General features: G+C 55.9%; 1 protein-coding gene across 5 annotated transcripts in view; it reads right to left on the reverse strand.

Annotated features, from left to right (window-relative positions):
- Positions 1 to 429: 429 nt before the first annotated feature.
- The window catches only part of RNF157 (ring finger protein 157), a 79130-nt gene continuing 64367 nt past the window's right edge, over positions 430 to 15192 (reverse strand). For 2 of the 5 annotated variants that reach the window (XM_036088571.2, XM_078066128.1), the window contains exons 13-19: positions 14695 to 14803; positions 12677 to 12788; positions 12059 to 12237; positions 11713 to 11778; positions 10623 to 10671; positions 8766 to 8876; positions 430 to 3285 (exon numbers count right to left, since the gene is read on the reverse strand). In XM_036088571.2, coding sequence (XP_035944464.1) covers positions 3164 to 3285; positions 8766 to 8876; positions 10623 to 10671; positions 11713 to 11778; positions 12059 to 12237; positions 12677 to 12788; positions 14695 to 14803 — 748 coding nt within the window. In that variant the 3' untranslated portion in view covers positions 430 to 3163. Of the gene's footprint in view, positions 3286 to 5066; positions 5108 to 5920; positions 7695 to 8765; positions 8938 to 10622; positions 10672 to 11712; positions 11779 to 12058; positions 12238 to 12676; positions 12789 to 14694; positions 14804 to 15192 lie in introns of those variants that run through there. The other 3 variants (XM_078066125.1, XM_078066127.1, XM_078066129.1) reach the window with 3 other exon arrangements.

The raw sequence follows: 15192 nt of genomic DNA on the forward strand, positions 1-15192 counted from the left end.
GACTCGCTGAATTCTCCTCGCAGGGTCATTTGCCCCGTTAGTGTCACCAACTTTTAAGTGGCAGGGACTAGGGGTGGGGGGACACCAGGGGCTTCCTCGTCCCTTCCCCTGGCCTCCCTCCTCCCACCAGCTTTCCTGCTCTTCAATTATTGAGGAGCTGCAGTGGTGGAAGTTCTCCGGTTTAAGGGTGAGGGTGGGGTGCGGGCTCCTTACTCAGGCCTCTGCCCAGAAGCAGGAGGGCAGGGGTGGGAAGCCTGTGCCCACAGGGTGGCACATCAGTGTCCACCTCCTACCCCGGAGCGTGTCTTTCCCTACCCCATGCCCTCTCCCACTCCTCCACTTCTAGATTCTCTTGAGTAAAAATATTTGAGCACTGGACAAAGTCAGAGACTTTCACAAATAAGCCAAGGGCACAATTAACAGCTCTCCTTCCCTTGTAAACAGTTTTATTCGTTTTTAAGAATCATGCAGCAATCCATAAATATTGCATCCTTGACGTCCCCACTGTAGTGTGACCATGAGTGTACCCATGAGTGGGAGGGGGTACACGGATGGTACCAACAGTCCACACACACACACCTGCACACACCAGGTGTGCAGGTCCTAAAGCGAAGTGATCAACCAGCATGCCAAGATCAGGCGGGCAGGACACGAACTCTCCCCAGGTGAGACAGCTCGAAGTGTGTGGGTCTGTGCCCAGGAGATGCCCCAGAGTTTATGTGGGCATAAACTCTGGTGTGTGGAACTGGGTGAGGAAGGGAAAAAGGCTCTGGATCACCACACCACCTGGAGGCCACGGGAGAGCTCAGACCTCTGGCGGGAGTTGGCGGGAGAAGCCACAGGCCTCCAGACAGTCTGTGCCCTCAGGTGAAGAGCCAGGCCCCATCCCATTCTCTCTGGGTCAATTGCTCAGAACATGACTGTCTCCGGATGATGGACTGGGGCAGTAGGGTTGGCAGCTGCCCTGTTCCCTGATCAGGCTGACTAAAGAGCAGCTCCTTTGGATGGGGTATTTCTGCTTGCCTAAGAGCCAAATAAGAACAAAGAGGGGAGACGGGGAGGGGAAGAGAGAGAGAGAGAGAGAGATGGAAAGCTCGGTCTGAGAAACAGGGGTGAAAGGGCCATTTCTAACCCAGGCATGTCTTGATTATGGAACCAAGGCCTTGAAGAATCTTTGTGAGCCTCTTGCTGGGGGGAGGACCCAGCATGTGCTTCGAGGAAGGACACAGGCTGGTCCTCCTCAGAAGAGGGTGATAATGGTTTCCCCTCAGGGTTCCTGGCCACTGTGGCTACTGTTTACCTGCATCTCTTTCATCTCGGGTAACACCACACTGTGAATCCGAGGCTGTGTGCCACCACCCCAGGCTAAGGGAAGCTCCCCATTCCCTGGGGCTTAAACTTCAAGGACATCAGGAAGTGGGGTTATTGCTCCAATGTCAAACACACAAGGGGCTGTAAGAATATTGGGGGAAAGAAAGGACAAGGAGTGGGGCCTGAAGCAGCAGAGTCCATGGCAGGCCCTCGGAGAGGGGGACATGGGGACTCAGGACAGAAGCTTCGATTCAGGCTTGGTTCATGTCATGTCTGTCAGGACAACAGGCCTTCCCCCAACCAGGGCAGGACCTAAGCCATAACCACAAGGCCTGACAGTGCAAAGAAGCTACACAGAAGGTGCGAAGGATTCCCTGGGCACCGGGCTCTCTTTGGGGTGTTGGAAACGGCCCTGAAAAAACTCTTTCAGGTAACGATTCCAAATATGAAGACAGGCCATCATGATGGGCAGAGCTTAAGGCTCCACGGCATCTCAGCCTCACAAATGGCTGTATGTGACCTTGCTTCCCTATTTCATGCTCCACTAAAAGACCACCTTTCCCCAAAGCCAGTGGACAACACATCTGTCCAAGAACTAGGTGGAACCCCTGGCAACACCAGTGTTGAGAGAGGAGGAGTAACTCCTCGCTGTTTCAGACTTTTGTCTACATGCCTTACACGGGGCTGAGGAGGGCTGGGGGGCACATGATTTGAACAGTATCTCTGAATCTCTAAAGAGCCTGGGGAAGGAGTACCTCCCCATCCCCCCCCCCCCCGCCCCGCCAGGCTCAGCAGATCTGGAAGGCAGGGGAGAGAAACCCGTGGGGTGGGGAGGCTCCCCCATCAGCGCTAGCCCCAGCTCGGCAGCGTGCTCCTCCTCCTTTGGGACTCCTGGGCTCCAACTTGAGAATCACTGCTCAACCCCCTCCCTCTGCCTATTTCATCAACTATTCACAAGAAGGGGTGGAGACAGGGATGATAGGTGTAAGAATGCCACCTGACGGGGTGCAGTGATGAAATGTGAGAATATAGGACAGCTAACAACACAGTGCCTGGCAGACAGAAGTGGCCAAAAATGTGTTTTTTGAGAAGTCACCTTAGGATGGTGTCCCAGGCCTTCATGAATGCACCTGACCATGAATAACCTTCTTAAGGGTAATCATGTAACTGGGGGATTCTCAGATTCAAGGCCTCCTTCCTAAGCAGACAGACACACGAGGCCCAGGACACTAGCTCTGTGACCAGAAGCAAGAACTGTTTTTTCAACCAACTTTTTGGTTGCCACCGTTTCTCATCCTTCAGAAAGGAGCTCCTAATGCTTTTTGAGGGAAACTTGGCTTAGAGTGCAAAATGGCTTTCCCTTCTCACAGGAGCCATCCCCCAACCCCACCCCAAAGTGGAGGGTTCAAATTGCTTATGATGTTCCAGAGACAAGAAAATGCCAGATGGGTGTTTGTAATGAAACTGCCAAAACTCCAGGTCCTCTTGGTACGCCCCCTAAGGAGAAAAAGATGAGAAACAACCAGCCTGTGGATCTCGGCTCCACCTGAAGATCAAGATAGGGTGGATACATTCCAGAGAGTCTCTGCAAAGGGTCCCATGAGCAGCAGTTCATTGAGAGGCTCCAGCCCACAAGGAGAGAGGAGGCTTCGAGTTCCTGCTGGTGGGGGAAGGGTCATGGTTATGGAGGAGACCGGGCTGGGAGCAGGAGCGGGTGGACCTCCACGTCCAGCTTTCGTCTGGATGCAGAGTCTTCATGGTCTCGCTGAGGACGCCCAGGAGGCCAGCAGTCCAGTGAGGCCAGGATGGAAGGTGGGGGCAGGAGGGAGCCCAGGTGCACGGGCTGGGGCTCTCAGACGGCCAAAGGACCCCACACACAGGGCCTGTCCTCGGGGTCCTCCAGGCTGCCGGATGATAAGCGCCGGCGCTGTGCGTTCCGACGACTGACAACGTTGTCATCGGCCTGCCAGGTGCCTGGAGTGGAGAGAAGGAAGGGAATAGAAGCCGATCTCTGGCCGGGTCCAGACGGCCTCTCCAGCGGGACAGCCCAGGAGTTCGGCACGGAGTCTAGCAGGATGCGTGTTATCTGAAACTCCCGTGCGTGTGCACGGGCCACAGCGAGGGAAAGAGAATTGGGTGCGGTGGGCACCTTAGGGGCAGGGGACTGCTCCTGTCCTACCGGGCTAAGTACAGTCACGGCCACTGTGGAGACTATGGACGGAGAGGAACATGCAGGGTAGCTCTTGTTCCGTGAACTTGCCCTGCAATCCACTTCTGTGTCTGTTTAAGTTTGCCTGTATGTTAGGGTGGACAGGACAAAGAAACCAGGTGTAGCTGAGGTTTCGCCAGGGCAGGAAGCAGTGGACGAGAGTGAGAAGAGCGTGTTAATGTGGGTCCGGTGTCAGTGTTTGCTGTGGGGGCTGGTAGCCCAGCAGGGTGCCAGGGACAGAAGGGCATGGGGGTGGGGAGCCGGGGTGATGTCTGCAGCACCCCTCTTGCCCACCTGCTGCTGTGCATCCCCTCCTGCCCCTAGCAGCCCGCTGAGGTCACCGTCAACCCCGGGAGACACCAGCCCGAGAGCCCTGGGACCCCCCAGGCAGCACGCACTAAACTTCTCATCCTCCCCCAAATCTGTCGCCACTCCTGCCCGATCAGCACTGGCTGCTGGGGCCGGAAGCCCATCTTTGGCTGCCCTGTCCTTGGTGCTCTGGATTTAATCCATCCCTGCCTCCTGTTTGTCCGCCTGTGGTCAGAAAACCCGGGCTTCACTCCTGGGTCCTGACTGCCTGGCTGCATGCTCCTGGGCAGCTCACTTCACTGGGAGCCTTGGTTCTCCCACCCATCAAATGGGGGCTGAGTGCTCTCCTCACAGGACTGACTCGTAGGGTGTGCTCAACAACCAGCCCCCACGCTTATCAGGCCACCCTCATTTCTCCCGGGGTCTCCCCTCAACTGTCTTCCTGGCCCAGACAGGCTCATCCAATCCAGTGCAGCGTGAACCACCCACCTCCCCCGAGACAGAGGCTCCGGGTGAAGACCTAACTCCATGGGGTCCCCCGGCCCTCCCTGCGGCCTTCCCCGCAGCCCTCCGGAGCTGCACCTCCACGTGGCCCGCCTTCATGAGGACCCCCAGCCCGGTGAGGCACGCTTGCTCCATGGTGCCCCCCAACCTGTCGCACCGCCACAGTGCGCATCTCACACTGCGAGGGAATCGGGAACCCCCGCCCTCCTCCGAGGGAACCAGGAACCCCTGCCCTCCTCCGGGGCAGGCCTGGCCCCTCAGAGGACTCCTGCAGGGGACAGACCCGGCTGCCCGGGTGCACAGGGAGGGCCCGAGGCTCACTGTGCTCGTGTTTGAGGGGGCTGCTCTCCCACGTCTGGGGTCAGCCTCACACTAGGGCCAGCCCAAGCCCCTCTAATGGTCTGAACACTAGGATTAAGTAGGTATAAACTGCTTATTTACCGTAAGGGTCCTGGTGTGATAATCCATCCTAAGGCTCTAATAGTCTGTGGAGGTGGGCCCCCAGGAAGAGAAGTGGGCGAAACAGAAAATTCGTAGGTATCTCTCACACCCAGATGGAATTTGGAGATTTCTCTTCCCTGGAGTCTGGGACATGGGTCAAAAGTGCTTTCTCCTCTAAGGATGGTGCTCAAGTGTGACAGGACGAAGAGAAGGCAAGACTGCCCTTTAGGTTAGGAACCCCCAAAATGCAATGAGCTGTTCGTTCACTTATAGAATTTGGTAGATGTCCTACCTAGTCCTCAATGTTTATGGGGCAGGACTCCGGAACGGCGGCTGTTTGGTGGGAGAGACCAAAAGCAAACGGTGAACAAGAGAGAAGACACACACACGCACACATTACAATCCACGCCGCCGCCGCCACCAACCAGCTCGCCACGGGACGCCGGCCCGACAGGCTGTCCTGACTCTGAATTCACAGGAGTGCTTGCTACCAACGCCACCACTCCAGAAGCCTTAGCCAGGGCTGAAAACCGTTCCTTCTGGAATAGCCTCAAGACTAGAGCTCCAGCATCTGTTCTCCCGGGCTTCTTGATCCACTCGGCGGCGAGGCGGAGGTTGAGCAGCGATAACGAGGTGCCCTCCCCGCTGCACGGGATGTGATGGGCCCTCAGCAAAACCCTGCTAGGACTCTCCTGCGGCCCCGTGCAGCCCTCCAGCCAGACACGGGAGCTTGGTGACTGAAATCCTTCGTGGAGGTAGATCAAGGTGCCTTCCCTGCAAGTCCCATCTAGAGGAGGAGAAATGGGCGAGCAGAGAGACCTCTAGAGGTAGATCTGGGGAGCATATTTAGGGGAATTCCGCACACCCCTTTCCTGCCTCTACCAAGCCACTGATTAGATGTAAGCGCTAGAATAGTGTGATTGTCTCAAAGAGTTTCCAGTGGAAAGAGAAACCGAATTCAGATTTTTCCCTTCGTGTCTATGAAGTGTAAACTTTCCTAGCAGCACCTCCATCTCAGGTCGTGAGGCTTGAAGAGAGGAGTGACCTGAATTTCAGGTTTCTGTAGGTATTGCTCCGTTTCACTGGGTACGTCCACTCCTGCACAATGAGGTCATTTAAAAATATATTTCTATTTCCACCAACAAACCCAAATGAGTCTTGCTTTATTTTCTCCATCACACACACTACCCAGAATCTGTTCACAGACTCATCGCTGGTGCCCTGGCCCCTGCTGCTGCCTGTGTGTACTCCATCCGATTCCTTGGAACCACATCTACTTAGCCTGGCTTCACAATTCTAACCTGCTCACCACCGGCACCTGCCAACTTCGACTTCCGTCCTTTGAGACCTTTGAGAACAATCTCAGAACATGCCACCCCCTTGGTCTTGGGGCCCAAGAAGGCTCAGAAGCTTCTTAGGGGAAGAAGGGCTGGTGGGACACGGGCGCCCTCCCAGTGGCACCCCCATGAGTGCGATGAGAGTGGTGAGGATGGGGACCCGTGTGGTTTTCGTCATCAGCTGGGTCTCCCGGCAGAGCGCGCATGAGCATGGGGAGGACAGCATGTGGCGCAGGGGAGAGCATGGGAGGCTCCCCGCGGCTCTGCTTCTAGAACCTCAGCCCTCCATAAAGGGAGCGGCGCCACTTGGAGAGGGAAACAGACTCAAGCAGAGACCGAGTGCCTGAGAAGGTGTCCTGACGGCCGCAGAACATGGAGCCAAGCCAGCCCGCGGGCGTCTCAGTCACAGGATGGAAGTGTGAACTTAAGAGCTGAGCATGAGGAGGCCTATTTATTCCACGGGACCTACCGCAGTGGATACTCCTGTTATTAACCCAACAGATGCTTCCCGAGAGGTCCCCATCCCACTGCTACCAGTGTGATGCTAACAGCAGAACCAGAGAAACATTTTACCAAGAAAGCAGATGTGTTTCCCTCTCCCCTAAGAGCCCTTGTGACCTCTGGGGAGGGGACAAGGGGACACCTCAAGTGCTTCTACCTGAGTTGCTCTCCCGACAGGCGTCACAGGCATTTGGTTGCACGACTGGCCTGAACTGTGAACCTAGTCTCGTCTCAGCCCGCTGGCTCTTGAGAGCACCATAAGGGACCCCGGGGTCCTTTCCTCTTTCCGCAAGCAATCCCGTAAGTGGAATAAATATCAACAAGCAGGTTGGCCAGAGGGGGTCAGGGGCAGGAGGAAGCAGAACAAGCTCCGTTTCCACCAGCATGGCCTAAGACAGTTCCCGGCAGCTCCCTCTGCCAAAAAACGGGGGTGGGTGGGGGCACCCCTCGAGGGAGGCAGGAGCCTAGCCAAAGGATGGCTGCTAGAGAGCGCCACAGACACAGGGCAGAGGACAGAGATGTCATCTGCCCCGCCCAGTGACACGGGGTGCCAATTCAAATCCTTCTCGTAATGCTTGCCACAGAAGCATCCCATGTTTTGTGGAGCAGGGATTAATTTATCTTTGCAAATATTTTTTCTCAGAGAATCTATCGAATGAATGCAGGCCCTTGCCAGTTAGGACTGGAGACGTAAGCAGGAGCCTCTGGGATGTGCGCACGCCCAGCAAGCGTGGTGTCGGACACAGCGTGGCCGGGGGCGGGGGGGCGGGAGGTGAGGCTGGCGCGGTGAACATGAACTTCCACACGAAGTCTACGTAACAGAAATGAGCTTCAAAAGAAACAAACCAGACAGACAGATTTACATTTGGCAAAAAGACGTGAAAAACAAATGGACAGACGGAAGCGAGGTGAGGAGTGGGAAGGCAAGAAGTGACGTGTGCCCGGGCCCCACAGCTCCAGTCCAGGCCCGACTGGGTCCACGCTCCCTCCTCCACCAGCAGGCGGGAGAAGCAGGAGGACTGACATGGCATCTTTTGGCCTCACTGAACGTCAAGAGTCCTGGGCAGTATCTTCAGGACACACTAAATAGAAAACAACCGGAGAAAGCATCTTCTGGGAATGACGGCTTCCGGGCCACCAGCCTGTGTGGGGCCGGGCGTGAGAGGCCTGGTGTCTCTCGCAGGCTGACGGACAGTGGCCGCCCGCACCGCTCCAAAGCCTCTAGCCGCTTCGCTGAGCGAGTAAAGCACTGGACCCACGAGGTGACGTGGCTGTTCTGAGTTCAAGTAAGTCTTCATTTCAGGGGATCTTGAAGGGGTTACAGACACCACAACGTGGAGGACAATCTCTGCTGTGAGGGCGGTTTTGACCTAGTCCACCTGGGCAAGACTTGGCTTCAGAGAAGCGGTTCGTGGAGCCCTTGAACGAGCACATAGACTAGAAGGAGGTGAGTGCTCACAGTGTGATTAGCATGGTTCCTGCGTAAGAAGTTACCCCAGGTTCAGCTTAGTATCAGGAGAAGGGACAAGGGGCATGTCGATAGTCCTGACCAAATTTAAAGTTAGGGCTCCAGGGAGCATAGTCATCCTCGACCCCTGACCTCCAAGTATAGTAAGTACAATGCGACTGGTAACCCAAAGCTCACTGGCTCAGAGAGCCATGTGCTAATCGAAACCACGTCGGCTTTCAAATTCCTCCCTGCTCCTAACTAAACAAATTCCTTCCGAGGAGCTAGGGATTGGATCCCCTTTTCAAGGACTCAGGCTATCTTTCCAAGACCTTCTCAGAGAGGCAGGGTCTGCCTCAAACTTCCTGTTGATGAAAACAAGACCAGGCCACCTGCCATGGGACCCCACCCCAGGATCGGGGTGGAGGGCGGCGAAGTCAGGCCAATTCAGAAGGAGAGGGGGTTTTACTCCTGTCTTCCTGTCCTAACAGTCTTGCTCAGAGCAGGGTTTGCTGTCTGCACAAAGTTCAAGGACTCTCCCGAGGCCTCCTCACTTCCTTCCAGCATCTGGCTTCCAGCGTCCTAGCATAGCCCAGGCCTTCTTGCAGGAAGGGCAGGGCAGGAGGTGGGTGTCCCAGGGTGAGAGCAGGGGTGCGAGCAGGGGAGCGTCTCCCACCAAGTTCATGTTCAGCAGACTGCCACTCACCAGGTAAGCAGACCTCAGGGCACAGCTTATTGTCCAGTGCTTTCACGCTGGCGATGCCAAAGTCATTGTTATTGTCACACTCCATACCTAGAAATGCGCATGTCCTCTGGCCTGTAACGGAGTTAACGCAGTTAGAGAGGGGCTGGCTGTATTTTTTCTCTGCTTTGCTGTCCTTAAAAAAAAAAAAATCTTAAGGATGGAGACAAAAAAATCAAATCATATGTTAAAAAAAAGACAGTAATTAAGTGGGTAAAGAGTGGACAATAAAGGAATCAAACTGCGTGGACCTGTCTGTGTTTTTGCCCTGTCCTGCCCTGTCTCCTGAACTGGCCCCTTCCCAGCAGGTGGGGAGACCACTGGAGAGCTGCGGGACGTGGGCTCCACAGAGAGCCGCACAGGGGGCGTGGAGAGAGGCTGCCCCTGCTCCTGCCTGCGTCTGTCGGGGCCCGTCGGGTGTTTATGACCGCAAGGCTCTGTAAAATGATAAATACATAAAACAAAAACTAAAGGTCTCAGGTTCCATAATTTTGCATATTAGTCAGGATCACCACCTTCACAAAATTATGTTTTATTTTCCTATGAAACTTAGTTTGTTATTCTGAGTGTGTTTTAAGGGTCTGAGCACAAACCTACGGACATGTAAAGGGAAGGGGAAGGTTTCAGATGTTATTTTTTCTAGCTTCCCCCATGCCTCCGGTCTTCTCTTGATGAAAGGGAGAGGAAAAAACATAGATCCATTGTGTGGGCTATGGAATGTCAGGCGGAAACCGCCCGCCACCCTGCATTTTTCAGAAGCGAACATTCTATGGGGGGGAAGCAATCACAGAGGGTGAGACTTGGGAACCTCGAGCACTGAAGACATCAACCAAGTGGAAGAAGCGCCCGAGCCTGTCTTGGGCTGGCGTGCACGTGTGGCCGAGGCGCAGCCTTGGCGGCCAGGCCCTCCTTCGGGGCGACAGGGTCAGGCGGGAGTGGTCAGGCCAGCATGCACACCCCTCAACTCCCCAAGCGACGGCCAGCGCTAAAGCAGAAGCAACGAGGATGACATCTGCGTCCAGGCTGGGGTCCAGGTGTGCTGTGGAGGTGCCCTGCCGCGGGAGGCCCCTCAGAGCAGCACAGGACAGAGATGCTGGCTCCCGGAGCCGGGGCGATTCCATTCCCAGGGGACTCTCCCGGCCCCACCTCCTCTTCCCACTTCCTTGCTCTGGAGATCATTCCTTCTCTCCCAGCCTTCCTGGACACAAAACACTTCCATCTGAAGATATAATGGAGGCCTGCGTTACAGTAAAGCAAGTCATTATGGCAGCCTACAGATCCTTGTCTACGCTGAGCTGCAGGTGCCGGACTCTTTCTCACACCTTCTCTGTGCCCGCTGGCCCCTAAGGTCTCTCTGCTACCGAAACGTCAGCCATCTTCTTTGCTCACGCAGAACCAAACCAACTGCCTGACAGGCCTTTCTCCCAAGTGGAGGAAACTGTTTTACTGCTGCTGCTAAACATCAGAGCTGCCAGAGCAGCTCTGTGGACCCGGCCGAAAAGTGGAAGCGGGAAGGAAGGTGACGGGGGCTGCCCAAGAAGCTTCAGAACCTAGTCCACACAGATACAGAGCTCCCCGTGTGCCTTCTGCAGCAGCTTCGTCCTGACGTCCTTGGCACTGAGGCCTTGAAAGAGCCAAGAAGACCACTGTGGTCCTCGAATACTCTGCTTGCTCTGCTATTCCATCAGGAAGACAAGCTTTCCCCAACAGCCACACAACTGAGTGGAGCCACCGAGTCATACCAGTGCCCCTTTCTGTACCCTTTAAAGATCACCCAGGAAAGGAATCTAATGAGAGGGAGCAAAAGACCAGGTCTTTTACCATCTTCTTGTGTGGGCGATCCATCCTCTTCCTCTATAACATCATTTCCCTAGGACAGAAGGAAGGTGCTATGAGTCTATAAAAGCAGTAAAGTGAATATATTGATCGGCTGAAGACAGAAGTCACTGGCCTAATGGTATCTCACTCCAGGGCCTTCGTCAATAGCACACATTTCCCATCGTGGCTGAGAAGCCTAGGAGGTCTGGCAGAGACAGATTTTGCTTGGGGAGGCATGGTCTGCCCACAGGGACTAGGTCTGAGCCCCATTACAGATGTACCCAGGGAATGTCAGGATTAGCCTTGGTAACAGTTTAGCTCATACTGTCTCTTGAAGGTGGAAATAAACGTTGTCAAATGAAGCAAATAGTAAGATCATATAACTTCCAGAAATTCCTTAGGATCCCAAACCCTATCCAGATACTCCCATGAGAGCATCTGGCTCAAGAAAAAGTTCTAGTGCCCTCACTGTGACCTGGGCATTTCATGCACTTCCTGAGCACCTCCGTCAGGGCATTCTATGCTGAACCTTAATCCTGTCCCCACCACCTGCCATGGGGCTCCTGGATGAGTAAAGAGTTTATTTATTTTTTAGTAATCTCTATACCCAACGTGGGGCTCGAACTTACAACCCTGAGATCAAGAGTTGCATGCTCTTCTGACTGAGCCAGCCAGGCGCCCCTGGATGAGGATATATAGTCGGGGCGGGGGGACAGGGGGAGGCTAAAACCAGGTCACTGGGGTCTTTATGTCTCCCGGTGCCAGGAGGTGCCTGCGCCACAGTCATTCTGTGTAAATCCTAAGTGAACGAAGGACGACCGCATCCTCAGGTCTAGGGTCTGGCCGGGAAGAGCTCCCTCTAGGACTCCCTCCAGGACGCCTGCTACACGCGACCATTGTGCTGTGCTAAGGGACAGTCCGCTGACCAGCACGCGTAGCCACTCTTCCCTCTACACCACACCCCACCCCTAACCGAGCCAAACACGCCCCCTCGGAAGGCTTCTTCCAGAACAGCCCCCGTCCCATCGCACCCCCCGCCAGCGCCAACAGTCCCTGTGAGGGGAGGGAGCCCTGCCGCCCGCTACCGCGCTACCTCTGCGTCCTGCTCTTCGGCGGCCAGGCCCATGAAGCTGCTGTCTGCAGACCGCGTGGGCATCACCTGCCAAAGAGCAGCAGAAATCAAGGCCCGGACACCACTGCTCTCCCACCCGGCCCGCCGGCAAACCCAAACCAGGTCCTCGGGACAGACGTGGCAGGAGACGGAGGAGTCAGGCGTGAGGGAGGCTTTGATTCAACGGCCCCACCTTGTTTTCCATGGCACTCCTTCCCAGCACAGCGGGCGACCTGGCAGGGATCCCTGGCAGGCCTGGGTTGAGCTACTCTGGACGCGTGTGCAGAGCACAGAGCAGCAGAGACAATGCCCCTCATCCGTCCCCTACCTCTCCTTCTGAGGGGGCCCTGCTGGCGGCCCGCGGCGAGGGGAGCGCCTCTTCCTCAGTGCCAGGGGCGATGTAGGAGCCGGACATGGAGGAGAGCGTGTCGGTGCTGATCTGGGAGTGCTGGCTCTGGGAGGACACCATGGACATGACCGACTGGGCCAGACTGCTGCTGGCAGGGTCTGTGGAGCCAGAGGAGGAAGGAAGGAGATGGGAGGTCAGGCATGGCTTCTGGGAGCAAACCGAGGAGCAGAGCGGCCTCCCTGTGCTCACGCAGCGGGGACAACAGTGGCCTTGTCACAGCCTCATCGACAAAGGTTTAGGTTTCAGGTCTTCTGAGGTTCTGCTCCTTCACATTTTAGAGCTCAGAACCCAACCCAGGGAGCAAGGATCTGCTTGTCCCTGAGTCAGCGTTCAAGGAGCCCATGACGGCAGGGCCGGGGGGTGAGATGAGCCCTCCCCGCAGTCGGCAGCAGGACCCCCCGGCCTCTGAGAGGGGCCTGGTTTTCACGCAGCTTAGGTATCAACCTGCCGGCCCGAGTCCCTCTGGAGGGGCTGTCGGGAGCGCCGAGGACTGGGCCGAGCAGAACAACGTGAAATCGCTCCCGCTCCCTCGTGTACCTTCTGGGGAGGAGATCGTAGAAGAGAGAGGCGTCCCCGTGCAAGATGACTGGTCGATAGCTCCCGAGGATGACAGGGTAAGATTCTCACTTTCTGGGGTTACACCACATTCCTGGAGGGAACGGAGGAAGGGTGTGAGGGCCAGGGGCCCGGGGAAGGAGGGAGCACCAGGGGCCGAGGGCCCCACCGTCAGGAGGCTCTGTGCGGAGCAGGGGCAGTTTCTCCCCGCAGCCCTGGGCTGGAAGGGCTGCCTCCCAGGGGAGGTGCCGACTTCAGTCAGCACATCCTGCCGGAGGCTCAGCATCTGCTCGGGCCATACAAAGGCTGGAGCTCAGGTGACACGGGTCACCCAGCAGCTGTGACACGGGAACACCCCGGGTTTCCCAGGACTAGAAACCGCTTTCCTTCTGAAGAACACAAAACCAGCAGAGGCCTCACGGCCTGCGACGCGGCCCCACTTGGATATCGGTTAGTTCCAGCTCTACGATCCTCGCACAAACACCCCGTTTGCCTCCCACCCCCCTCCGGACACCCAGCTAGCAGCCCCCTGCGCTAGTACCCTCACCCCGTCCCGGGCAGATGGGGGTTCTGTCTCCACCCCCTTTTCTCCACGAGTTCTGTGGTTTTGTTTTTTTTTTAAAGTAAGCTCCACACCCAACGTGGGGCTTGAACTCATGACCCTGAGATCAGGCGTCGCAAGCTGCACCAACTGAGGCGGCCAGGAGCCCCAAGGAGTTCTGTTTTTATTGGACTTCAGGCACTCCGTCCTGCCTGAGCCAGGGAGGCCTGCCGAGGGCTCAGCTGCTCTCTGGGAGCCCGGTCTGCAACTGCGTGGGCCATGCTCTCCCGTACCCCTGGCCTGCGCAGTGCCCCAGCTTTGGCTCTGGGCCTTTGCACGGACTGCCCCACCACCTAGAATGCTTCTCTTGCCTTTCTCTACGAGTCTAAAAAACGCCAAGATCCAGCGTGCATGCTACTCCTCCAGCACACCTCCCTGGTCTTCTCCACTTAACATAATCTCTCATGTCTCTGCCACCGCACCGTACTGTCCCTGCTCTGGCGGAGCTCTCCATGGTTCACGTTCATTCATTCTCTATAGTTAAGATTCATTCACTCGAGGGCGCCTGGGTGGCTCAGTCACTTAGGCATCTGACTCGGTTTCGGCTCAGGTCATGATCTCAGGCTGCAGAATGGGTGCCGTGTCAGGCTCCACGCTCGGCAGACATTCCCTCCCTCTGCTCGTCCCCCGACTTGAGCATGTGCGCGCGCGTGCTCTCTCTCTCACAAGTGAATAAATAAATCTTCAAAGAAAAAGCATCATTCATCCACCCGACAAATACGTACTGAACAACAACTATGTGCTAGACATAGTGCTGTGAACTGTGTGCATGTCCTGTCCCCAGCTAGACCCCGAGGACCCAAGGTCAGGGACCGCTTTATCAATTTTGCCTGTTGCAGTTCACCTAGCTCACTGCCGTACAAAGAGCAGGTGTCATAAGCCTGCTAAATAGAGCCCGCGGGGCTCACGGGCAGCACCCCACCGCACTGGGCTCCCAGCGCACCTCGGCCAGGCTCTGCAGCCACTGTCCTTATGTCTGGAACCCGCCTTCCTCAGACGTTCGCACACTCTCACCTCCTTCCATCTCTGTCCACAGACTATTCTTTAAAGGCAGCAACCCCCTCCTCTAGCCTCGAGCTCCCTCTCTCCCCTATCTGACACACTGATCCACAGCCAGTTTTTACTGCCCTGGGGTCCATCCCAACCCCAATATCAAGACAACCCCAATATCAAGACAACCCCAATATCAGCACCCCAAAGGCGAGGACTTTGTCGTCTCCTTACTGCTACTGTTCTCGGCGTACAGAACGGCGCCTGGCACCTAACACAGGCTCAATATATTGTTGAAAGGAGGAACGGAAGGAAAGCTTGGCCTGAGGAGCGAATGAAAGCGGATGCACCTGGAGAGGCCGGTGGGACAAAAGTACCTGCAGGTCCAAGAAACGGAGAACGAGATTACCTCTTCCAGATGCTGGGCTGAAGGCCTCTGAGAGAGCGGGGTCTCTGACTCACTGCAAGAACGCTCATCTTCCTCTTCATGCAACACGGAAGAATTCTGGGACACAGACCTGCAAAAGTCCAGAGAGAGGAGCATCTGAAGCCAGTGTCCATGTAAAGAATGGAACTGGCCTGCACTCCCGTTAGCCAGGCTCCACAGGAAGAAGAAGGCCCAGAGGGAAGGGGAGGGGAGGGGCGGATCCCAGGTCTTAAGAAGGAGGATGGAGGTGGGAAAGAGCCCTCGGGAGGGACTGAGAGCCCTTCTGGGTGTCAGAAAATCTCCGCTTTACCTTTAACTCCTTCAATAACTCGTGTCCGAACCAGGAAAAAACCACTGACATTTTTAGGGTCTCAATTATTTTTACCTATAAAATATGCTCCTTACTCTGCCACAGAAAGCTCCTCATGGCTGGTGCCTAGTTGGGTTTAAATGCCTAAGAGGTATAGGTACAGATCATAA

This window comes from Halichoerus grypus, chromosome 2 (assembly GCF_964656455.1).
Source record: "Halichoerus grypus chromosome 2, mHalGry1.hap1.1, whole genome shotgun sequence".
In the NCBI taxonomy this organism is placed as follows: Eukaryota; Metazoa; Chordata; class Mammalia; order Carnivora; family Phocidae; genus Halichoerus; species Halichoerus grypus.